This window comes from Micrasema longulum, unplaced genomic scaffold, assembly GCF_059751315.1.
Source record: "Micrasema longulum isolate JH-2025_06_02 unplaced genomic scaffold, ASM5975131v1 h1tg000487l, whole genome shotgun sequence".
Classification (NCBI taxonomy): domain Eukaryota; kingdom Metazoa; phylum Arthropoda; class Insecta; order Trichoptera; family Brachycentridae; genus Micrasema; species Micrasema longulum.
Genome location: NW_028277684.1, coordinates 213728 through 241336, shown reverse-complemented (window position 1 = coordinate 241336; position 27609 = coordinate 213728). Strand labels below are relative to the sequence as shown.

Here is a 27609-nt window from a genome sequence, read left to right as displayed (position 1 = left end):
ATCAGCCATAATTTGTTCTAGAAATGAATAATTCCAAAAACGGCCGCGTCGAGCGCCACATGTGTTGAGTCATACGTCAAAAGTGTCATCTTAAATAAAAATAGTCCTTAGTAAATAATGTTCGAAATACTGTTTTCCAAATCGAGAATCTTCAAAGAATTTGTGTAATCTGCAAATTTGCTCTAGGAGAAAAATCCCACCGTTGGGTTTAAGATGTTTAAAATATAGTATACTTTTTGTATGAAGAAATAAATTAGAATAATCGGCTAGTTCCTTGGCTCATTTCTGGCGCTGGGCCCGTTTTGTTAATATTTTTATTTATATTTGGAAAAAAATACAAGTGGTGGCAATGATTTATTAGAAATAGTAATTATTTGTTAGTTTTTTCTTTAAATAAAGTTACCGTGTTACATTATTATGGATAGTCAAATATAATCGTAAGCTGCGCAAAATCGCTTCTCTTCACGGTTCGCCTCTGATATATACCAAACTTTTTAGTGTGTAAAATTCTAAAAGAGAATTAAACTTTCTTTGTAATTTCTTTCTGTGTCCAGAAGAGCAGATAAAAGATACGAATAGAATATAGTAATAGAGCCAGAGCCCTGAACGACTGTTTTCGACTAAATGGCTGCTCTCAGGTCAAAATCCTGAAAAGGGAATCGAGTGGAGGTAAATCCGGCTCTTTTTGCAGGAGTTGGCGCTTTCGGTTACCATTTTTGAGGTCCTGGATTCAATTCTTGGCAAGATGCATGTAAAATTTTGGTTTTAAAATTCGTTTAAACTACAATACTTCATTGTTCCTGGAAAGGCACCTGAATCTTAGAACTGATAACTTTACCGTCATGTAACAGATAATCGAAATACTTGTTATTATTTGGTTCACAAACGCAGAGCCATATGCACCACAAGGTGCGAAAAGGGAAGTAATGATTAATACTAAAACGTCAGTAAGATATTTAATAGCTACCTGAATAAAGACGTTTGTATATTTCATTATTAATATATATTCGGTTTATTACATGGGTATATTTACTTTAAAAGAGAATAAGGCGTAGAATTTTAACTTTGATTGATTAAAAAAACCCTTAATCCTTACCAATCAAAATAAACTGGTTACTTTATATTATTTTCTTACATTATCATCAATCTTAAACAAATCCTGCGAAGTTCCCAATTAAATTCAATTAAGATCGAACGCTTACCGTTATTACAGAGAGTACCTAATCGACTATTTGATTAATGGATTCGTTAAAAATATTATAATCGGAATGTATGGTACAGTGCCCTTGAGGTGATTTTCACAAAAATGGCGCTATATAAATTATCCAAACATTATTATTATTGATTGATTGGGTGTTTATTTTGTAGAACTCCATATTTAAACTAATAATTAGAAATCGAACACTGATTTGAGTCTACTGAACACTTTATTTTATTTTTTAAAATATAAAAATAAAAATTTCGTGACAATTGTTTCGCCTTATTAGGGCATTTTCAAACGAATGTGAAGATTATTTGGATTGAATGTCCTTATATAGTTATATAATTCAAGGTACTTGAGTAGAAAATAAAAATAATCTTATGAACTATAGCATGCACATTAATCGTAATTGAGGGAAAAACCATTGGTTAAGGGTGAGGCTAAGTGTTTAAAAGGTAATGGGGAATTTAGGTATTTATATTTGAATTTCGGGGAAAATATAACAAAACAAGTATTTATTGACATACAAGTATGTATTGTGAGATAATTAATGAAGCCTTATAGTTTTGTAAATTTAGATAATTGTTGTCGAAAAAATATCAATAATATTATAACAGGTTGCTGTTCATTTTAATTTTAAAATATGATTGAAATATTATGCCGAAATTTATATAAACATAAATGTATTATTATACAATATTTCTATTTTTAAGAATTTCTTATCAAAATATATCAATGCAATTGTAACATGATTCATATATTAATTACGCGTCATATAAGCGTGTACAAAAAAGAACAAAGTGAAGAATAACAGTCTATTTAAATATGTTTAATAGTGGTGAAGATATTACGTTGGCTTGTTCATTTATTATTTAAAAATTAGGATTATTTAGATATTTATTAATTTCTAATTGTTCGAGTATATTAAGTTAACGCCCTTTGCTTTCAACGTGTAATGGAATTGGTTTATTTGAGATATGAATTTTATGATTATTTTCAATTAAGTGATTGGCAAATTGAGAATCTTGTTTTTTATTTTTAAAGGATCTTATGTGTTCTGAATATCTAGTTAAGAAAGAGCGCCCAGTTTGTCCCACGTAAACTGCATTACAGTCGTTACATTCAAGTTTGTAAATACCGTTTTTTTTTTTAATATTTATCTTATCTTTTGAGTTTTTCAAAGTAGCTCCAATATTATTATTTGTTTTGAAAGCTACGTTTATTCCATATTGTTTTAAAATAGTGGAAATCTTTATTGAAATTGGACCTGAAAATTTATTTTCATTAATTGATTTTTGATATTAGGATATATTAAGTTAATACTATTTTTATATGTTTTTCCGTTTATTATTTTATCAATGGTCTTTTCATTAAATCCATTATTTTTGGCTATGATTTTAATTGTATTTAATTATTTTTTGTATGCAATTTTATCTAGAGGTATGTTTATTAGTCTGTGTATCATAGAATGATATGCTGAGAGTTTATGAGACCATGGGTGCATAGATGCGGCGTGTATTGTAGTGTCTGTAAAAGTTGGTTTTCTAAATATTTCAAAAGTATGTTTATTGTTGTGTTTTCCTATTGTCAAATCTAAAAAAAATATTTTACCGTTTTCCTCGGATTAAATTAGAGTGGGGATCGAACTTCGGACTTCTGATCCGTAAATCTGCGACACTAGACACGGAACCACGACCTAGTTCAAAGTTTTCATTTATTTATTTCGTAACATACACGGCACGCAGTGCCTTTTACCTTAAAAAGATACCATTTAAAAATAATATAAACATTTCAATATAATGTGAAAAACTTAAAAATTAAATATAAAAGTATTATTTTACATAAATACTATATATATAACACAGCAGTTTTGTATAAAAAACATATTTGATTAATAATAATTGAACAATGTGTGAAAATAAAATTTTTAAAGGAAAATAATTTATGTATATTTTTCTTTAAAGGGTACAAAATATAAGTATATAATTAATAAAATAAAATTATTTTATATAAAAAATATAAAATAATAATGACAATTAAAGTGATTCAAAAAATAAGTATACACGTAAATATGATACACAATAGTACCATACAAAAGTAAACATAGAAAGCACTATAATCTAAAAAATGACAATTACCGTTCATCATCTTTGAAATGATTAAATAAAGTTGATGTACGAGTATCATGTACTTTAAGAAGCACTAAGCAGATTTTACATTTGTGTCCAGTATAATTTTTCAAGTAGACAGGTAAGTCACTGTGGTGTTCAAGTCCATATAGTACTTTTGACTATCCTTCATTTGTCTTCCTTATTTAATGAGGTAGTTTTGTTGATACCCAGTTTATATTTGAGATTAATATTTGTGAACTGTGATTTTTCGACATGATAGATACGTGTGACATAGACATTATATCCACTTCTTAATGTCGTACGCTGAAGTCTGGCGTCTAAAATTAATCAACATCATAACAATACTCTCCTTCAAAAAATTCGTACATTTTTATTTTTAAAATTCTTGTTTACAGAACTACATGAAATAAAGGGTTCTATTATTGAACCATCACGTTTGGTCCGTCTCGTCCGCAGTCTACGGCATTCCATTTTGTCTTACGTGGATCAGCACAACAACGGGAATACGGGAACACTGCTAAAGCCCGTACAAATGAGAAAATGTCAGGTTGGATGTAATAACTCCAGAATAGTCATTTAGGAATACGGAATGCACTCTAGCAACAGTAGCCTAGAAACTGAAAACCAAATTGAATTGTTCCACTTGGTAGCACAAATAGATAACCTCTGTAACCAAGAATCCCAGACTTAAACACATATCCGAGCCCGTTTTAAATATTTGATAATATTTCATATTTATTTATTTCACCTCATCGGCCTCGTTTGATTCCCGACATGTTTGATGGGAAATATTTTATTTTATTGTTTTTCATTATTATCATATACCATACATAAAATTATACATCTATACAAAGCTAGTTAAAGCAACGTATAAAATTATACGTTGCTTTAACTAGGGTTATTAACCCCGTTCTAAGCTGGTAAAAAAATATAAAAAATTGTAATCAATACATATAAACAATAAATAACGTTAAAAAACGTAGTGAATATCATTCTTAAAAATTTAGAAAAAATACGTAGTAAAATACGTAGTAAAAAAAATACAAAGTAAAAGACATAGTAAAAACATATTTTAAACCCAATAAAATCCGTAGTAAAAACAAAATACATAGTTAAAGACATAGTAAAGAAAATATATGTGCATAGCAAAAATAATATTTAAAAAAACGTAATCAGATACGAAGTAAAAATTAAAAATAAACATTAAAAACGATGTAATTTTTAAAAATCTATTTGTATCGTAAAAATTTATTTTTTTTTAAAACAAAGTAAAAAGTAATGAGGATCTTCAAAAATTCAATCAATTAAAAAAAATAAACGGGTGTTTAAAATACTGATCATCTTACCTGTACGTAATAAACAAATTTAAACGGGTGTTTAAAAGACTGATCATCTTACCTGTATGTAACAAAAAATGATCATGATACGGTGAGATTAGCGCTTTGATCATCCATATTTTACCAGCTATCGAGGCAACTTCATCGACCCCTCTTTTTTTCAGCACTTCTTTAGTTTACCCATAGTAACCATTGTTTTTAATTGATTTATTAATAACATTGTACTTGCAGTTATTACGAACAGAGACACAGTTTATAGTGACACTATCAGAAACGACCCATGCCTGTGAACTTGCCCCCCCTCGCTAGAAAATCCGCGTTGGATCGGGGAACTCGTAATGCATTTATAAACATACATACACACATAAATGCTAAGATATATTCGCATATACATATTCATATTATATTTTATACATACATATTAAGTTTCTATATCATAAAACGTATCTTTATTTTTTATTTAACTTTTTGTACATAATGTTGATTGTGCATTGGCGGCCTTGGTACCAAATGGCAATTTCTTTCAACCAACCAATAAGATAAATGATTTATTTTAATAATTTAAGTTAAAAAACATATTCAATGGAAAAAAAAGCTCAAGATAAATAAGAATATAAATAACTATATTGCATATAAATGACCTTAAACCAATACTATTACGCAATGGGTAGAAGAAAAAAAGAGAAAAGGAGAAAAGATTAAGGAAGTGAAAGGAGATGTTTCTTCGGACGTGATTTAAACACAGATACTGTATATTCTATACTATAAATGTCATTACCTACTACAGTTATATTACATTTTATATTTGTACATACATATTAGTCGTTCTATAGAAGTGATCCATTTCCGTTCGAGTAAACTCTTTGCGCCAGATTTAAATTTTGAAAATGACTCTGACTCCTTCGTCACTTGATCCAGTAAATTAAAGATTCTTGGACCTACCAATACTTCTTTTGTTTGCCCACGGTATCCGCTTAATTATTCTGGGCGTCCACTTGACACCATTTTGCCTCGCCAAGTATCCTAATCACTGCCATTTTAATTTTGCTGCACGATCCATGATATCTACTACTCTGCTTCGGTGCCTTATTTCTTCATTTCTTTTTATGTTTCTAAGTCATACATCGATCATCTATCTTTCCCTGAATCATTGCGTTCATTTTAGTTTTGGCTATTTTTCTGTGTCAGAACGAAAATATTTATTGCATTTAAAAAAAAAGTAATTTAATTCTATGTCAGTTGACCCTTTCGGCCCGGGTGTTTATTAAAATATACTCGAAACTTTTTTTTTCTCTCGTATCTTCTAAAATCGAAATACGGAGAGGTAATTTTTTACTAATTTACAAGTATATGCACTGAATAGATAATACACATAAATCTGTGAGTAAATGCTTAATTATATATCTTTTTTGCCTTGTTTACGTTTGTTTAGGTTGTAATTATATATTTATCTTCGTGGTCAGCCTCATGAAGTAATAGTCAGCGCATTTGCCTACCATAATTCCCGATATGGTTGATTTTCAATATTTATTTAAAAGGGTGTTTTCTCACCGGAATATTGCATAGTCCCTGAAATGGTACCTGAAGTGTAAGAATGTTCATCTTGCCTTCATGATACAAAAAAAATGATGTACCAATGCATTTCCCTATGCACCATTAGATGTGAAAAGGGAATGATGATGATGATTATTATATATCTATTCATAGCACAGAAAACTTCGTTTTTAATTTTAATTGGTGGTTTATTTCTTTTGGAGAGAACGTTGTCCTTTTGAATTATATTCAAGACATATTAAATTAATCTAATTATGAATAAAATTATTTTTAATTAAAATATGTATTTGATGAATTGCGTGTATTTATATCATAACACCCAGTATCTATTAAATTTATTGACACTAGCAACATTAAATACCAGGTCCACATATACCAACCTAACAAATCACCAACTGCTGCGAAACGGAAACCAAAATTAAACCCTCTCCGTTCAGCGCTGGTACTAGATGTGCAACGCGACATAGCTATCGACACTCGACTCAAACATGAATTTGATTCCCGTTTATTAAAATGGCTAGATTCAATCAGTATTGTCATTATTTTTGAACCACTCGTATAGTTTATAATGTTAAAAAATCAATTACAAAACCCTATGTTATAACATAGGTAACATAGGTGACTTACATAATATATGTAAGTCACCTATGTTACCAATTTCTGGTAAATCCGATTTTAATATAACCATGCTCACACGAAATACTTCACTAAAAGTTTACTTAAATTAAAAATTATTCTCCGCCTCGAGATGTAATGAACAGCTCGTTTATCCACAATGCAAGAGGTTTTTAGTTCGATTCCCGTAGTGGTTGACATGTTATATTTATTTTGGTGTTTTCACACTAGAATATTTCATAGTCCCTGAACTGCCACAATTAGGGTAAGATTAATCTTCTTACCTTCATCTTAAAATAATTCATCAAGACACTGTAGAACCGAGAATAATTTGTTAATAATTTATACCCGGTGATCAATTGGAATGATGATTGAAGATTTGGAGCCTTCCTATCATAATTAATCTATGTTACATTTGTGCCGTATTGAGTTGTGAATGCAGTAACTATCTACATCACACTATCCATATTTCGAGTTAAAAAAAATGTTTTTCTGTCTTGAATAATAATAGTTTGCATTTTTCTGTTGGCTTTCCTGCATCAGTGATCTATGTAAATTAAAATGGGCGGCAATCTTAGCAATTTATGTCGTGACATAAATCATTGATGCATGGAATTTAACTATATTTTCTTATATCTTTAAAAATGTTATCGATTGTTCTGTTATCATATCCACTTTAATTTTGTTGGGAGTACATTTTTTATTGTCTTTTAATTTAAATTTAATAAATTACATTAAGATTAAGACAATGTTTTATTTGATTATTTCAAAACACCAAATTGTAACATATATCACGAATGGTAGGAAGGTTGAATTTTTATTTAAAATAAACGTTAAATGATTTTAAAGATCGAGTCCTCTTTTAAAACTATTCCCGTTATGATTTATTTTATCTTCTTTCTCTCTCTTTCTTTCAATTTTCTGTCTCTTTCATACAATATTTTATTATATAAATAGCAACGCGTGTAATTATAAGTTAGTCAAATTCCTGACGATGAGGTAGTAACCTCGAAACCAGTCGAAGTGTAATTTAAAAAATTAAGTGGTTTATACAAATTTATAAACAAATAAGTGTAAAATGTCATACCACAAAGTGAAAAATGTTTTTGATAACAATAATAGATTTTAAAGATATTCAACAAATACCAACCTTTTTTAATGATTCCTTTGGTACATTAAAAATACAAAATATTTTTTTCACCCGCAAGAATTAACTCTAATTAAGGTCTAAAGAGGTTAAGCAATTTCGAAATCTCGAACTTCTCTCTTATCAAGACGATTCAAACCATTATGCATTAGAACTAACTATAACATGAACAAGCCTGTGTCAGTTACACAAAGCGCCTATTGTAATTTGTCAAGTAGCTGTATAATTCCGTAACTATTGTAGGGGTGTTAAATTAAATAACGGAGTTGAGGAAGGTTAAGGAATAAGACGGAATTTCAAGAAAATATGTTAAACAAAAATAAACAGTACATTTTGTTGGCCTCGTGGTTTAATAGTCAGCGGCGCATTTGCCTACCATGCAAGAGGTCTCGAGTTCGACTCGACATGGTTGACATGAAATAATTATTATAAAGTATGTTTTCACACTTGAATATTTCAAAGTCCCTGGACTCACACCTGAATCATAAGACTGATCCCCTTACCTTCATGTGACAAAATTGATCAAGATTCGCTGCGCTAGGTGTACCAATCCAGTGTCCTATGCACCATTACGTGTTGAAAGGGAATAATGATGATGATGATGATATTATACAAACAGTAATGAAAATATTGTATTTTATTTTACCCATCTTTTTTATAGTTTTCACCAGTTTGACGATGTCAGTCACAACGAAACTCGTCCACTGGTAAAAATTATGTATTAACAGTATTTTAGTAATTGTCGTTATAATTCAAATGCTTTTCCAGCAAGAAATGTCAGTAGAAAAATTAAATAAATTAAATAATATTACACATAATTAATTCATAAAAGTACACATTTCAACAAACAATATACCCATTAAACTCTTTGACCCCTGAACATAGATTTAGTAGAGTTTAAGAAATTTTTATTTTTGAATCATGTTACTTATTGCTTGAAAATGATCACTATTTATTTATCGTTTTTTTCTGTTGTTCATATTGTTTTTATTCATAAACGAAAGGAAAAACTTTTTTTTTTTTAAGTTGTGCTGTTTTGATGATAATTGCAAAAAATCGCTTAACAGATATTGCAGGCGCAGCGACGATTTATTGCGACACCTTCTAGAGAGACTAGAGGCAATGTGATCACTGACCTTACCATCAAAGTCATAGCAGAGGACTTATAGCGAATCTTTGGCGTCACAAAACCGAAACCCACTAGCTAAGAGAAGGTTACGAAAAAAAATCCCTAAAATCCCTAGAGAAGCCAACGGGATACCACTCCAGTAACTCTTCCCAGGATATAACTATGACAAGAAACAAACATTTGCCTCGAATCTGACCAAAAAATTTTTTTTTTTATTAATGTATATTTCAGGATAAAACAATAAAAATCAACAGAGATGTTTAAAAAGCTCTCTCATTTCGTTTTTTAAAACGTTAATTTCGTTATTTTATTTTCGAATATTTTTATCTATAATGTCTTATTATTTTCATCCTTATTCTTTCAGCCTATTGAATATTAAATGAAAATATTTTCAAACCATTGACTTTAAAGTGTTTCTTAAGATTCCTGAAGTGTTCGCTTAACTCCCAACCATTCTATTATTTTTTGAACAAGTTTCTTTAATATATTCAGAAAGTTATTTTTCGGAAACGCCAATAAGGATCATTTAAACAAATTTCAATAATGAAGGCAAGTCACGTTTTCATTGAGGCTGTGTAAAATTTCAAGAAGCTTAAAACAAATTGTCTTTCCGCTGATACAATCTGTTAAGGAAATTTAAAAACTTATCAACCGACATCAGAGCAGTTGTTCCAGAGAGAAGCATAATTTTAGGGAATATTTTACATTAGTAATTATTAACTTTTTTCTTGATGTCACCGATAAGCCGCATTTGCCAACGTCTGACCGAGACTACCGTTTTTCAAGAGTGTTCTTCATCTCTTTTGTAATGTGTATCAATTATATAATTATGTTTTACCGCAATATTGACAATCCGCAAAACACAACGGTAAAAGTACATACAAATTTCTTTCTAAAAGTAAAACATTCGTTTCATAACAATTTTATATCAGGATTCTTAAAATTTCAGCTTATTTGGCGCTTTCTTATTTCTCTTTCCAAAGAGAGTAAGACTTACGCACAGTGTGCAATCAACCGTGATGAATATATAACAAGGTTAAGGGTTGGTTTAGAGGGGGTGCAGAAGATATGTAGATACATAATTTATTATGTAGACCGTAGACCCAATCGGTTACGGTTGGGAATAAATCGAAACCGCTACAAACAATATTGATTATTTTGCAAGAAATAAACATAACTTTAGCTCTCACATAAAACATGCCGATTCATTTTTATGTTTTGTTGTTTTTCTTTATTTTAATGCTGTGTTAATATGTTTTTATAGTCTATTTTATACGTATCATTCAAATACGTTTCTTCTTTATGTGCCATATCAGGTCCTCCTGACGTTTGTGATCATTCTTGAGTGAGCATTCCTATCCTGCCCAACTGGAACAGCTCCTCAACGTGGATGTTCCTCAGCCAGGACATCTGTCGCTTTTTAGCTCCACGCTTTCTTCCGATCTTCCCATCGTTTCTAGTTGTAGAAGCTAATATTTGATTCTGCGCATGAAATGACCCAAATATTTTAGTTTTCTCTCTTTTATTCCGGACAGTAGTTCTTTTTAGGTACTGACTCGTCTCAATACCTCCACGTGGGTCATTAAATATGTCCTCGGGATTCTCAGCATTCTCCTGTGAAGCAATATTTTAAAAGCGTTTAATCGGTTCTTAGAGTTCTTCTTAGGAGTCCATTTTTAAACCCCGTAGAGCAGTATTTACCACACATAGCATTTGACCACCTTCTGTCTCAGTTTTGAATGAAGACTCACAGCAGAAGAATGATTTCATGCGATTGCTGACCGTGCTACTTCTAATCTGCATCTAATTTCCATTCCAGATCAAAATTGATGTGACTGCCGAGGTATTTAAAATTTGCCACTCTCTCGATTGTTTTATCGTTTAAAACTGTTGTAAGGGGTTTTGGCTAAACATAATTTTATTTTAAATTTTCCTTTAAAATGCTAACTTTATGGTTATTCATTATAATTTAATAAATATTATTATTATTATTATTATTATTATTTATTTATTAACGGACATTGTCCATGTATACAATTTATAAGGTTTAAATATTACAATAAAAGAGTAGTTTAAAACATTTAAAGAAAAAAGAAAGAAGCATTGACAAACATAAGGGACATCGAGACAAGATCTGGACTATTTATTTAGTGCTCGTTTAAATCGTTGTAAACTTAAACCAAAAAAGTCCAGATCCTGTCTTGAGTTAACAATACGACAAAGGCGGGTCATTGGAGAATTTAGGCCATAGTTTGTTCTATGCTGATCGATGAACAGTACTTCATTGTTTCTCAATCTACGAGTCGGAATATTGAATTTTACTTGTCCCAGTAATGATGGAACATCGATTATACCATTTAGTATGCCGAACATATATATGGAGTCAATATTAGTTCTACGTTTTTGTAGACTAGAAATATTTAACATTGACTCTATTTCAGCATAAGAATAATTATCTCTCTCTAGTCCAAGCATCCACGCTATTTTTCGAAGCAAGCGATGTTGGACTGATTCAATGTGATTTATGCGATTGACATAGAATGGAGACCAGACCACTGAGGCATATTCAAGAAGAGGGCGAACAGTTGAGCAATAAAGAGTTTTGATTGTACGGACATTAGTAAAATCAGAGGATATTCTGTTAATGAAGCCAAGTAATTTCAGTGATTTATTTACTGTATTATCTATATGCTCGTTGTATGTCAGCTTATAGTCCAAAACAACTCCTAAATCTCTGATGGACTTGACTACATCAATTTTGGAGTTTTCTAATAGGTACTCGAAGGAAATTGGTTGTTTTGTTCTATGAAATGACATTATTTTGCATTTTTTAATATTTAGTTCTAATTTATTGACTTTACACCATCAGTTAAAAGAGTTAATGTCTGATTGAAGAAGAAAGCAGTCTTGTAAAGTTTGAATTATTTTGAGAATTTTGTTGTCGTCCGCGAAGAGCCAAAAACGAGAGTAAGAGAATGATTTAGCAACATCATTAATAAACAAATTGAAAAGCAGGGGTGCCAAATGAGCACCCTGAGGTACACTCGATGTTACATCAATACTGGTTGATAAATAGTTATTTATCCGAACATTTTGTGTCCTACTGGTTAGATACGATTTAATAAATGATAGTAATGGATCTCTTATTCCCAAGGCATGTAATTTATACATGAGAATTTTATGATCTACTTTGTCAAATGCCTTAGAAAAATCTGTATAAAGAACATCAATCTGCTGACCATTTTCGAGTGCTTTGACAATAGCCTGGGTATAATCTACCAGGTTAGAGGTGGTTGATCTGGCAGATCTAAATCCATGCTGTTCATCGATCAGTATATTCTTAAACATGGGCGTGATTTTGCTAGCAATTATAGCTTCAAACATTTTAGGGATACAAGATAATGTTGAAATAGGCCTATAGTTGCTAACATTAGATTTATCGCCTGATTTAAAAATAGGCCTTATATAACTTATCTTCCATAAGGATGGAAACTCACCAGATGACAGAGAGAGATTAAACATGAATGAAATTGGTTTAGAGAGAGTGTAGCTACAATTTTTTAATAATAAATCTGGAATACCATCAGGCCCAGTGGTCTTTTTACTAGTTATTTTTTTCATAGAACGTAAAACATCATTATTAGAAATTGTGCAACTGTTTAAATCTATAGTATTTGAATATTGTAAAGGGATAGCGCAGCAATAAATTCAAATATAATTCAACTTTGTTTTTAACCACTTATTTTTAATTTTTTCTACCGGTTGGTTTCAAAGCTACACAAGTTTCTTTATCAGAGTAGCTTTAAAATCGGTTGGTAGAAGAAATACAAAATGGGTGGTTAAAAAAAAGTTATTATGTATTCTTTTTATTACCACCATCTTTGTTTGAGCCATATTGATGATCAAGCCCAGTACTCCTTCACCACCTTCATGGTACCTTGATTAAGAAGTCTGTTTAGCTTTGAAACCGGTCGGTAGAAAAAATAAAAAATAAGTGGTAAAAATTATCTTTGTTTGAGCTACATTTATGATTAAGCCCAGTGCTACCAGCTTCATTAATATAAGTAAAGATTTCCTGATAAATACACCAATTTTTAACGTACCTTTTTTTATTATTTTATTTATTAAGTGATTTCTTTCGGGTAATTATCCTGCAAAAAATCGAGTAAAGATCAGGTTGAGTGAAGATCAGGTTATCAGGCTGATAGTAGACTGGTTAGTGCGTTTGCTTGGTTATAAATAAATAAGAATTCTTGGAATATTATGGTGTAAAAATCCCTTTTGCATAAATGTTTAATATTGACTACGTCGCGAGAGACCTCGTTCAGGCAAAACAAATGTTTGGACTATTTGACCACCAGAGTGTATCTGTCATAATTAATCAAAGATAGAGCTTTATGATTCAGGATAATATAATAATATATCCTCTTTGCCAGCAATATCTGTTAACCGATTTATCTTTCCTAAAATCTAACGTAGATAATAAAACACGGTATTACCGCAATAAGCTATTTTATAAGCACAGTAATTGCTAATAAAAATATACATAACTTCAGTAAGCTTTTTGGTGTACGCTGATGATGCAGTTCTGTTAGCAAGCAGTAAGGATGATTTTCAACAAATAGTCTTTGGAATGTATGATGTATGTCTGGAGAGCTAATTGATGATAAACAAAAGTAAGTCAAAAGTTATGGTATTTGAAGAGGGAAGTGAGGTTACTAACTGCATAATAAATGTAAACAATGAATGTCTCAAACAAGTAAAAGAATTTGTGTATCTGAGAAGCATGTTTTCAAGAGACAGAAGTGTAGAAAAAGATATTGAAAGGGGAGTGAATGTGGGCAACAAAATGAACGGTGCATTAAGCACATCAATTGCCAATAAAAATATGTCGATCTAAGCTAAACTGGCAGTTCGCAACGGAGTTTTAATCCCAACACCAATGTATAGAAGTGAAACATAAAACTAGCAGAAGAAGAATGAAAGCCGAGTGAACGCGGTTGAAATGCGATTTTAGACCAATATGTGGGAAATCAATGTTTGACAGGGTTTCGAATGATGAAATCAGAGAGTGTAAATCTGAGTCAGGTAAAATTGATAAGATTAAGAAAGGGTCTCTAAGATGGTTTGGTCATGTGGAACAAATGAACGACAAAAGAATGGTAAAACAAGTAAATATGGCAAAAATGAACGGTAACGTGAGACGAAGACGACCAAAGAAGACGTGGCATGATGGACGTGTGTGATGGACGTGTGTGGCTGTCCATTTTCTCTGCCTACCCCTACGGGGATGGCGTGGTGGTAGTAGTTGCACCTTAAAGTCTACTTTCGTCAAATGAATGCCTTTTTAAGTTGAAATAAAAATTTTAAGTCCACTTACTTTTAATGCGAAAAACATCAGTCGTCTCGGATACTTTATTTTAAGGTGTATTATTATCATCAAAATAACTATTATTTTACATTGAAAGTTATTTATAGATTTAAATTATCACATTTGAGTTAAAACTTATTACACAATAACAAAATCTTGTTTCCTGGACATATTTTTTAATGCGACTTCCGTGGTTTATCGTTTGAGGAACATAAATAATTTTTTATTTCAACGTATTTATTTTTTTTGCTATCAATAAAAAAAACATGCAAAAAGTAAGTTTGTTATCAAAATGTACATGGTTTTATTAATCTCCTTAACAATCTTTGCAATGTTCATTATCATAATCATTCCACGACCGCTCCCTAGCTAGAGCATATGGTGTCCATGAAGATTTTTCAAGCATCTCTGTCAACCGCCAGCTCCTGCGCATCCTTCAGAGTCAGATTTGCGTCCCATAGTTCTGATATAAACTGCCGACGAACAGTCAGCAGCAGACGTCCAGAGCGTCGATAACTTGATACCTTGTTTAGTTGGCAAGCCTGGTTATGGCTCTCAGAAGGCATCCGCAGTATATAGCCAGCCACATCGCCTCCGCTTGATGACAGTTGTCACCAAGTTAAACCGCCAAACATCCAAGGCGTGACGACGATATGGAAATGGTACCCATGCTTATTTATCAATAGGAAAATATCCTGTTTTTTTATACATTTTAAAGTAAAAAGAGTCTATGAAATACTGTCCAGTAAAAAAATAATATTTGCTACCGCTTTCTTCTCTGTTGTTCCTCAGTTCTGAGGGTCGTGATCATTGGTACTCTCACTAGCCATTCCATTGACAAAGCGTCTCCACTCTTCACGGCTCTGCGTCCTCTCCACATCTCCGTAAAGGGTCGCCCGTAACGTTGTTTTCACCTGGTCGATCCATCTGGGTCACGTCTAGCTATGTGTCCGAAGAACTGCAGAATACGTTGGCAGCATATGGCCGATAGGCAAACTTTTACGTTGAGTTCTTCCAGTATAGAAACATTTGTTCTTGTACTTATTAAAAGCATGTAAGAAAGAACGTAAGAAAGTAAAGTGGCCACTTAAACCAGCCATTGACAGGTCATAAGCCCTGTAGATGCCTAGACTTCTATATTACCTTCTCCTAAATGTTCTTCATCTCTGTTGTAATATGTTAATATAAACTAATAACTAAATAAAAACTAATAATAAATAAATAAAGAGATATTGTGTGCTTTTCATCAATGTTAATGTTTGTACACAATAATTGAACACAGTCTAGATTCGTGCTCCCTCTGTTATCTTTGTATATGTATTGTGATCCTTTATTAATTATTTTATATCGCCGAGGGATAAATTATCTTTTCTAGAAGCTTATGTTTCCCATATGGATTATCCGACTGCTTTTGAGATCATATTCGTTTCATTTATACCATACAAACATGTATATAAAAAAAACACGTTGATTTTGTAAAACGTTCTATCGAGACAAAAAATAAATTTCCATGTATTGCAATTAACCTAAAACATCCTTTTTTTACGCATTAGGTATGAAGTTCGCCAGGAGTAAAGAATGGAAATAAAAGTTGAGTATGTGTAATAAAAATCTATAACTTACTACTGACACTGTTAATTTAAACTATTTTTAACCAAAAAATGTTTTAAAAGGCTTAAAAAAAAGTGGAAATGGGTAGATATAAAATTGATTGTGTCATTCGATCAAATCAATTTTGAAATACCTAATCTACAAAATTCACATTGACGTTATTCTTATCAATGCAAGCCCTGTCGTCCACCCTAAATTATGATACGTATTCAAAAGGCCTATTTTTGTACGATTTTATTTATCGGGTATTTTGATTTTTTCCTGAATTTGACGCCAATACATAAAACGAAAATTCGAAAAATTCGAATTTTTTATAAATCTTCTATCAAGGTTTGTTCACCCATTTTACCGATTAGTCATTTTATTGTTTTATATCCCTACCTACAACTCAGTTCTTCGATGTCCGATGGCAATAGCCGATTGTTTATAGCTAGCATGTTAATTTATTGATCTCTTAATTAACATATTACAACAGAGATAAAGAACATTTAAGAGAAGGTAAAATAGAAGTCTAGGAATCTACAAGGCTTATGACATGTCAATTGCTGGTTTAAGTGGCCACTTTACACACTTCGTAACATTCACTATTCTGCTCTTTTTTGAACAACTATATTCCTTCAATTATTTCATCTGTTGATGTTTGTGAAGTCAAAGATCTGAAACCTTTATTTATGCAGGTGAGATTCATCTAATTGAATTATTTCACCTACATACTAGGCAACGCCTGAAAATGTTATTTTTTCAATTTCTATACTTCTTCATGGACCAGGTGGATTAACCAACAATGTTTCGAGTTTGTCCAAATTTTTGTAGACAAGAACTGGATTCAACTCCCTGGGGAGCTGTTTATATAAAAATATAAAAAATATAAAAATATTAAAAAATATAAAAAATTTGGACAAACTCAAAACATTGTTGATAAATCCACCTGGTCCATGAAAAAGTATAGATATTGAAAAAATAACATTTTCTGGCGTTGCCTAGTATGTAGGTGAAATAATTCAAATAGATGAATCTCACACGCATAAATAAAGGTTTCAGCTCTTTAACTTCACAAACATCAACAGATGAAATATTTGAAGGAATATAGATGTTCAAAAAAGAGCAGAATGGTGAATGTTACACAGTGTGTAAAGTGACCACTTAAACCAGCCATTGACAGGTCATAAGCTCTGTAGATGCCTAGACTTCCATATTACCTTCTCTTAAATTTTATTCATCTCTGTTGTAATATGTTAATATAAACAGCTTCCCAGGGAGTTGAATCCAGTCCTTGACTACAAAAATTAGGACAAACTTAAAACATTGTTAATCTTTTAATTGTTTCCATTGTTGAAATGAACAATATTATTTAATATAAATCTTTTAAATCACATACTACCGAATTATTATTTTTTTATTTAAAGGAATAACCCGCTAAACTTCTTTTTTAAAGTCTTGTCAGCAGGTGGAAAATGGGGTAAGGAAGGAAGTTATGAAAAATATACCACAACATCCAGACCAATTGAGAAAAAATCTTTTTTGGATTTTTTCTCAAACCAACTACGCTAGTTTCACAGTTAGCTGTCTTAACAACTGTGTCACGGCGTCTGTAAACAATAACATTTAAAATTGTATCGCATCTTAACACATATATTAAATACATTTATTTTATTTATTTATTCATTTTATTTTATTTGGGATTTTTACAGCTATTACATTAACAAAATAAGTAGTAAATCTAATGACACATAATATATAAGAAAAGAGTTTACGTAATTGTATGTGTGTGATGTTTGTATCCATGTGTATGTGAATGTGTGTATGCGTGAATGAATGATGGAGAGAATACATGTGCGTGTGGAAATGAATGAGGAAAAAGGTGCGTGTGCGTGGGTGCGTAAGTATAAAAAAATAATTGTGTAAAACTTGTAACTATATTAAAATGGTACAAGAAAATTTAGTAACTTTTCGGCGTATTTCATCCAATGAACAAACAAATAAAAAATCCGTCTGTTTTTTCATAGGGGTAGAAAGAGTTGATATAGATCCATTTTACTTTGTCTTTGTATACATTCCTCGCTTTTTCTACATCCATACATCTTTTCATGCACGCACGATTATTATTCTGACTTTTAACATGTCCATCTGAAAATATGTGCTGAACGAAATTCTTTGTTTTTTGCAACTATCAACATTCGCATCATTAACATTTTAAGCCTTTCTATCGTTGTTCATTCGCTCTATATGTTCAAACCGTCAAATGATTTAACACACATATTTCGGAGATCTCGACATTTTTGCACCTATCGTACAAAGTTTGAACACACAGATATTGCATTTTGACAGCATTCAGCTTAATTTCATTCTTGTTTTTCCAATTTAAAACCGCATTTATTCATAAGGGTCCTCACCATGATTCCATCGTGAACTGTAAGTTTTTCGGTTGTTTTCAAAACATTAATCATAAATCTAATTCTCAATTTTGCACATACTGTATTTTTCATTATCCATGTTGAAATTGTCATCCTATTATCAATCCATAATACGTCTTTATCCGTTAAAATAATCCGGTTGCTTCCTTTACGGAATAAGGCTTAATGATAACTAGCAATCATAAATTTTCCAGCACGGTAATGTACTTTTATTATAGGTTGAGTCCAAAATGATAAGGCGAATAAATTATCGAACCTTGATCCAATGACAGTCTTTTCTTCTATTTTTCCTATGCATATATACCCCAAGGGGTCTTAAAGTATTATTTTACCCCTCTTGTGGCTATGATTCCAAATGGGTCTACATAAAATACAGGGTATAATATTTTTTATATATTTTTTTTATTTATGCTTTATTTAGTGAGTTAATAATATTATAAGAAATAACAAAAACTATCAATAACATTATGATTTTATTTATCAAAACATATTTCATCAAATTAATTTTTACATATTTCACTACTTTCTTTTCTTATCTCTTCTGGTTACATGTACAGCTTCAATCCTTTATACAATGAGTTCTGAGACTCATTTTTTCTCCTCACTGGAATTCTTATATTTTATTATCCATAGTTTTATATGTATGACATTGTTGGTTAAATTTAATTACATTTTTTATTTCCTTTATCCCCTTAATTATTCGATGTTTTATCTAAAAATAACTACAAAATATTATGTTTGTTGCTTTACTGCGAAAAACGATTTTCCTGTGCATTTTTTTACATTAGAATAAATATTTATTTTGATTATAATCCTCACCGCCCTATTTCGATGAATTTGTATATTTTTAATTTCCCCTTCATAACATAAAAAATAATAAGGGAACAGTAATTTATGAGTGTGCATTCAATTGTTTTATAGATAAGAACACTTCTTTTTATACGTTTTATATTTCTTAACTTTCGATACTGTATTTTGAAATTTTTATATTAATTTATCTACGTTAACTCCGAGATACTTCATTTTATCCACAGAATCTATGGTTCGATTATCAATATTAATATTGTATCTTTGGGGTAAATGTGTTCTCCCAATATTAATACATTTTATTTTGGCGATATTTAATTTTAATTTATTCATAATTGTCTCCTGATATTAATTTATTTATTAGTGTGTACACGGCACAAATGCCTTTTATAAACATAAACATAAATACATTTTTACCTATACATACTCATATTACACAGTTGTTTCAAACATTATTCTATTTAATAACTTTGGGATTTTTAAACTTGATATACTTAGGGAAAAAAAATTAAATTATAATAATAAAAATAAAGATAGCGCAGTAGGTATATTCGAAATAGCAAAAACAATAAATTATTGATTTATTGGGATTTTTGCAATGTATATTGAATGCCCTATGTATAATACTAATTGTCTCCTGATAAGAGCTCAGGGGTTCTCAACTGTTTTAAAAATAAAATATAAAAATAAACAAAATAATAAACCCTTTAAAAAATTCAATATTAAAAATTATAAAATAAAAAAAATAATTTAAATTTTAAAAACTATAAAAAAACAAATATTTAGTCATTCGTTTATAAATACATTTGCCGTGTATTTATGTGCGTCATCTGCAAAAAGTTTGATCTCGGCACTCGCCAGATATTACGTTTTTGCTGGTTCGCGGGACTTGCTTTGTGTTATTTTCAGTTTACTTTGCCACCGAGCCCTAACTTTATTAAATTAAATTAATGCTTTATTAAATTAATCCAATTACCTTACTTGTACTAAGATTCTTGGCACCTAAGTGTTTGACTTTTTTTCGCGGCTAGATCTCTCTGATTCTGTGGTTAGATCGGCACTTGTTAGTTTTTTGACTATCAATTCACACGATACCACGACAAGGTGGATTGTAATGACTTATTGATCACTAAAATAAATTGTTTGCGATCGCGCTAGGAATATCAAATTGCATGTGTATTTGTTGATAAGATTTTACTCACAGTAAGACAATAACAATATTTTTACCAGGGTTCAGAAAGTAGCTAAAAATTAAAAACTGCAACCTACATACTTCTTGACATTAACAAGAGATCTGCAAAACGCAGGAACATCTAGCCCAAGAAACTCCAAGTCTCTGGAAGATGTAAATGTAAAGTGAAATTTTCATGTTAGTATGATTAGTATCCTGACGAAGAAAATGGTACGTCTTAAAACCGATAGACATACCGAAACAAAATATTTATTTACATTTAATGAAATAATATTTGGAAGGTTCCTTAATTGATTTCATACGTACATAACTTGTAAAAATCCATAGTAATTACTGAATGAATGAAAAACATGCCTCGAAAGATGGAAAAAAATAAGATTTACATTTTTTTTCTACACAGAGTACTTTATTTTTCGTTTTTTGAAAAAAATTTAACTCATTTTTTTACGATTAACATAGAAATGTCCATTTTTTAAAATATTTTCAACTAACAACTATACTGCTTATAAGTTGTGTTTGAAAATGAGAATAGATACGTGGTGTGGAATGAATTTTGGATTCCAAAAAATATGTAACTAACCTTTTTTTTCTTTCTCCACAGCAAAAACCTCGAAAATTCCCGCCATTTTCCTTCTGCTGTTGGCAGCTATGAGAGCGAAGTTGGTTACAAGTGCAGATTTAGGGCAGTCAATTTAGCGGCTAAAGACGAGAAATCGCAGATAAGCGGTAAGTTAACATTACATTATTTACTTTTGTGCATTGTTTATTTGTTGCTCATGTTGAGACGTACAATAAAGAAGAAATTAGAAATGTACAAATTCTTCAAAATAAGGCGATAAGGAGGAAAAAAGTGTATTGTTCAGTTTCCTCGGCACGGGAAACCCCAGTGAGGTCACATTATTTTTATTATTAATTATAGTTTGCAAGCAAAAAATATGAATAAATAAATATTCAGTTCAACGCTTCATATTATAATAATTGTGGTGCCTCAGATGTAGGTACCGCCAACTGTCGGATATAGTCTTAAAACGCGACGGTTGCGACGTTGGCAACCTAGAGGATCAGTGACGTAGGTAATCCTATAAAAGTACCGACGCACTGATTGCTCGCCCTTCTCTCTACCTCTGCTACCCGCTACCTACTACCAGGATCAACGATCGTAGTCTTCCGAAATTATTATTAATCGCGACGTAAAAAATATTATTGTTTAACGTAAATTCAGTGTTCCGTTCTTTTATTTAAATATTCATAAATATCTCTTCAAACCGTGTGTCATGTCTGAAGATGGTAATTACGCCTGACTCCAGGCATGGCTCGTCTGTAGACAGTATCCCTCAATTAATATATCTCATTAATTTTATTGCATTTAATTTTTGCTGAAACAAAAAGCATTCAATTATCAAGTACGACTCCTTTTTGTTTATAATATTAGAAGCAACCTTTTGAAGAGTAAAGTAAGGCCCACGTGTGAGATGTTGGATGTAGGACTTCCGCTGACTTCCTTCATCATACTTTTGCCTGCAGTGAGGTATAAAAACATCTCCGCGTAGCGTAGGCACGCTGTAAAGACAGAATAGAGTCGATGAACTGGGTGTCCAACAAAACTGTTGACCCCAACAATAGGCCCCTCCACATAATGTTTCTTTCATAATTAATTGGTTCTGAAGGGTAGAAACACTTTTTTGAAATATTTTTTTCATTGAGATTATAAGCAAGTAGGTAACCTTTAAATTTAAAAAAAAAGCTTCCTTGGCTGTAAACTGTTTAGAATTTATAAATTCTAAGATATTCAATATCTCAAAATTTAAAAAAAAATTCTCACGGTAATCCCATCCCATTGCATTTTACAAAAACCTATTTTGAGGGTGTTTTAATATGATTTTTAAACATAATCGTAAGAATTTATATTTCATAAAGCTGTCGTGAAAGTTCGTCAGCTTTCCGGGAACTTAATAAATAATCAAATTCTACACCTGGGATTTTCAAGCATAAAATATTCTTGGTATCCGATGTTAAAACCAAGGACACAAAAATAAGAACACTCTTAAGCTTAACATCGGAATATTAATTAAATTTTTGAGAAGCTTCAAAAACAACAACGGTAGAGGAATTTTCCTTCAAGACCTCTATCGTACAATACCAAATACTCCCATGAGTCAAAAACAATGTCGTTCAAACTTTTTTATTCGATGACTCCGAAAAGTTCAACATAAATATTGTAATCGTTCAATGAGGTCTCAATCTAAAATATTTATCTTTAGTATTCTTACGAAACCTATTTACATACTGATATGCTAATATATTTTTTTTTTTCATTTTATGGTGCCACACTACGGTGAAGGATGGCTGGCAATTATCATGACAATTTTAATTTCATCCGCAGCCGTTTCGAATAAATGCTTGTAGCTTCAGCGGGACAATTAGTTTTTAAATCAAAAGATACGTCTTTCTTCAATGCGTTTTCCATCAATCGTTGTTTGTAATATTATCTAAACTTTTTTGTAGGAATGTTTCTTTGATATGATAAAATATAACATAATATTAACAGATACGACATTTTGAATAGATAATGGGAGCTTACAATTGCAATTTATTGCAACAGAGAGGGAAAACAGTTTTGAGAAGGGATGTGGATGTCTAGGCATTTAAATTTAAAAAACATATTTAAGGTTAAATGGAATTATTACTTTCATTTATACATATTAACTTAATTATTTTTTGAGAAGTGATTAGAGGACCAATCAAAGGTCACCCCTTTTCTTACTTTGATTATGTCTCGGAGAGTTTGTTTTAAAAAATAGTTTTAAACTAGTGTGTGTTCAAAAAAAACTGATAAAATTATGATATAACAAAGTGATTTGACCACCATGTGTTTATAACTTTATTGCTGACACAATGTATATTTTTATCCTTTGCAATAAACGTTAAATTTATACATATTTATGAAGGTTTTAAATTTGAAAATTATCAAATTGGCCCCATTCCACGGTAATACAGATCTTCGGATTCCTTAAAAGTTGAATAAAAAGTAGATATTTTGTATTCTCAGTATATATATTTATGATATAACTATTAAGAAAAATAAAATAGTAAAATCGGGGTTAATTATACCTGATAAAAAAGCATGTGTTGCTTTCAAACCAGTAGATAGATAAATATAAAAAAATGGTGGCTAAAAACAGAGCTGTTTTTTTATTTATACAATTAAAATGAATAACAACAAAGTTACTGCTTTAAATATAAATTTTATAAAGTAAAGTATTTATTTCATTATTATACTTAAAATAAATTCAAACCATCACACCGTTTCTCCATAGGAGTAGGCAGAGAGTTTCTCTATATTCATATATTTTCTCATGCGCGCATTCCGATTATTTCGACTCTTGACATGTCCATCTTCAAGCATTTGTTTAATTTCATCGTGCCATATCTTTCTCGGTCTTTATCATTTTTTGCATCATTAACATTCACATGGTAGATCCTTTAAGCCATTATTTCATTGTCCATTCGCTCTACATGTCCAAACCAACACAGCGCCCCTTTCCTGATTTTGTCGATATTGCTTGTCTCAGCCTTACATAGTGCACAAATCTCGACATTTGTGCACCTTTTATACGTCGTTTTCCACACATTCACCTGAGAGATTGCATTTTGACTGCATTCAACCAACTTTCATAATTATTTTTCAAATTTCATTCTTCGCTCCGACACATTAGGGGCGACACCAGAACTCTATTGTAAACTGCTAGTTTTGCCCTCTGTGACATAAATTTGTTTGTCCAAGTAGATTTTACAGTTATTATGTTCACAATTTCGTAATTTAAAATTAAGTACCGTATTTTTCGGACCATGAGACGCACTTTTTACTGTGAAAATTTAACTGAAAATTGTGGTGCGTCTTGTGGTCCGATGTGTCGTATCGTCAGCAAAATATGGTTGTTTAAATAATTATTATAACTGTCTTTCAATATTCGTATAAAAATACTTTTTACAACAATATTTTGAGTTTGTCCAAATTTTCGTAGACAAGAACTGGATTCAACTCCTTGGGGAACTGTTAATATTAACGTATTGCAACAGAGATGAAGAACATTTAAGAGGAGGTAATATAGAAGTCTCGGCATCTGCAGGGCTTATGACCTATCATTGGCTGGTTTAAGTGGCCATTTTACACAATGTGTAACATTCACCATTCTGCTCATATTTGAACATCTATATTCTTTCAATTCTTTCATCTGACCATCTGTCTTAACAGCTCCCCAGGGAGTTGAATCCAGTCCTTGTCTACAAAAATTTGGACAAACTCAAAATATTGTTGATAAATTCACCTAGTCCATGAAGAAGTTTATGAATTAAAAAAAAATCATTTTCAGGCGTTGCCTAGTATGTAGGTGAAATAATTCAATTAGATGAATCTCACCCTCATAAATAAAGGTTTTAGCTCTTTAACTTCACAAACATCAACAGATGAAAGAATTGAAGAATAAAGATGTTCAAATATAGGTCGAATGGTGAATGTTACATGGTGTCTAAAGTGGTCACTTAAACCAGCCAACGACAGGTCATAAGCCCTATAGATGCCTAGACTTTTATATTATCTTCACTAAAATGTTCTTCATCTCTGTTGTAACATGTTAAAATACTCTTAATTATCGAATAACAAAAATCTCCATCTTAGAAGAGGCTGAGCCATGTTCCATGGGGACGATCTTAACCAGATAACATTCCATTGTTAAAATGCTCTAGTGTAAAAAAGATTCCTTGGTTATAAAAATGTATTTATATGCATAAAAACAAATAAAAATAGTTGAAACGTTATTATACTAACATTACTTGAAATGTTGGAAATATAATCAAGTCGAATATATTTCCCCATACTTTATATTAATTCTTGGATCGTTGCCAGACCAGGAAAGTGCGGCTCCATTTTTGGTTATTAATTTTCTTCATTTGCTGATTCCTGTTATTCGCTACACCAGAATATCAAAAATATTACTTTTCATGCTATACATTTCAATAATATAATTGCAAAATAATTTCAAAAATATTTTAAGCATGTTTTAATATTTCTAGATAAATACTAAACGCAACCTTCTTAAAATTCTACCTAGATAAAAAGATATTTCATTCTTCTTTTTCTTATTTTTGTGTCTTGACAGAGATCAAGCGTTGACGACAGCACTACAGCCAGCTTCCAGTACCTCTACCAACCCCGTTCTTGGGCGTTGCCTGTCAAATCTTCAGCATTTAGCCCTGTCCACAAGCGAATATTCTTTAACTACGACGGTTTTTTTCGGCTAAAACCGAGAAATATATATTTTATGTATGGTGAATCCAGAAAATACTGAGCTCAGAGTGATTTCTCGACCCAGACAATAATAGATCATAAGCTCTTTAAATGGGATTTGATTGGGTTTTCATATTTTGTAGCTAACAAATTAGTTGATAGGTTCTGACTAAGATTATGCCAAGGTTTGAATAGGTTGATGCTTCGTTTTTATCATGAATAGACTTAGGCAATAATAATGGATTTATAAACTTTGATTTTCTTTTGTTTATTTATTTTATTAGGTAGACAAACAGTATGTACACAAATATTGACAACTTCTTTGTATATTAGTGTAGGACAATCATGCACACTCCAAAAAAATTGTTTGCACTTAATACAATAATTTAAATTATGTTAAATATAATAAATGTAAAAGAAACGAAATAAAAAAATATGTACATTATAGTAAAGTTAAATATCTTCTTCTCTCAAATTTTTTATGATTGTCGACCTAAATTTACATACATTGTCACAAAAAAATGTCAGCCTCGGTAAATCTAATGTTATATTGGTCGCATATTCTAGGTATTGTTGATTGTTTAAAATAGTTAGTTGACGCGTTTTCAGTGTAAAACAGAAGATTTGGTCTTGTCGGTCTAGATGGCACACGGAATGGAAGTCTTTCAAGTAGGTTAGGAGAATCAATTTTATTATTTATTAATTTACTGGTCTGACATTATTCTTGGATTTTTAGGAGAGTTTATTTCATGATACTGCTACTTTCAGCGTGATTAGAGAAGTTAATGTTTAATGTTCTTTTGGACTTTATAAGTCCTAATTTTTTTATAGATATCTTAATCTAGGTGTGTTAAAATAGGCAAATAACGTAAAAATGGTTGCTCTGTATAAACTATATCTGTGAAAGGGTAACGATGGCTCTGGTTTTCCCGATCGGACTTGTTTCACTCGGTTAACTCACAAACAAATTAACTAACCTGTCTCCTGAAAAGTAAGGAAGTTCATTAGTTTTTTTTTTGTATTTTAGAATTTTTCTAAGAAATCTTGTTCAATTCTACTATTCAAAGTATAGTCCATCGGACGTTCGAACATTTTCCCATCTTTCTGGTAATTTGTGGATGCCATCCCAAAAAAACTGGTCATCTTTTGAATCAAAGAACGAATCCAGCCAATTTTTTATGCCAATGACTAAAATGAAGCGTATTCCGGAAAGTTCATTCTGAATCAACCTAAACAAATGGAAGTCAATAGGCGTCAAGTCTGGACTATTTGGTGGGTGGGGCAGAACTTCTTATCCGCTATTTTCCAAATAGTTTTAAACGGGTTGAACAACATGTGGCCGAGCATTGTCATGTTGGAAAATCTATGTCTCGTGTTGGGTTTTTCATTATGGCTGTTTTTTCTTTCAATCCTCTCTTTAAACTAATCAGTTTTTATCGTTACAGCTCTCCAGTAATAGTTTCACCCGGTTTCAGAAGCTCAAAATACACATTTTCCTTCTGGTCTTCGTCTACCAACGTTTTCGGCAGTCCAGGCCGCTCTTTGTTTTTGATATCGAAATTGCCACTTTAAAAGCGTTGAAACCACTCAAAACACTATGATTTTGCAAGAGCATGTTTGCCATACTATTTCACGAGCAAACGATGACTTTCGGCTGCAGTTTTTCTTGCAAAAAAGTGACTCAGAAAAACTTTCTGAAAATGCAGTTTTTTTACCAATTTTCAAAATGTGATGCGCACAAACAAATCAAACACTGTCAACTGATTTTGACAGCTGATTTATAGAGCTTCAAAATGACATGTATATCAATGA

The 27609-nt window shown here is 31.2% G+C and overlaps 2 protein-coding genes across 2 annotated transcripts in view; both read left to right on the top strand.

Moving 5' to 3' along the window:
* Positions 1–27609, top strand: part of LOC148281177 (uncharacterized) — a 197633-nt gene that overhangs the window by 143454 nt on the left and 26570 nt on the right. The gene's annotated exons all lie outside the window — the stretch shown is intronic.
* LOC148281178 (uncharacterized) overlaps positions 1–27609 on the top strand; it is a 189995-nt gene that overhangs the window by 147007 nt on the left and 15379 nt on the right. Inside the window, exon 3 of the mRNA XM_088227124.1 lies at positions 21112–21236. Within this exon, the coding sequence (XP_088083250.1) occupies positions 21112–21236 (125 nt within the window). The remainder of the gene's footprint in view (positions 1–21111; positions 21237–27609) is intronic.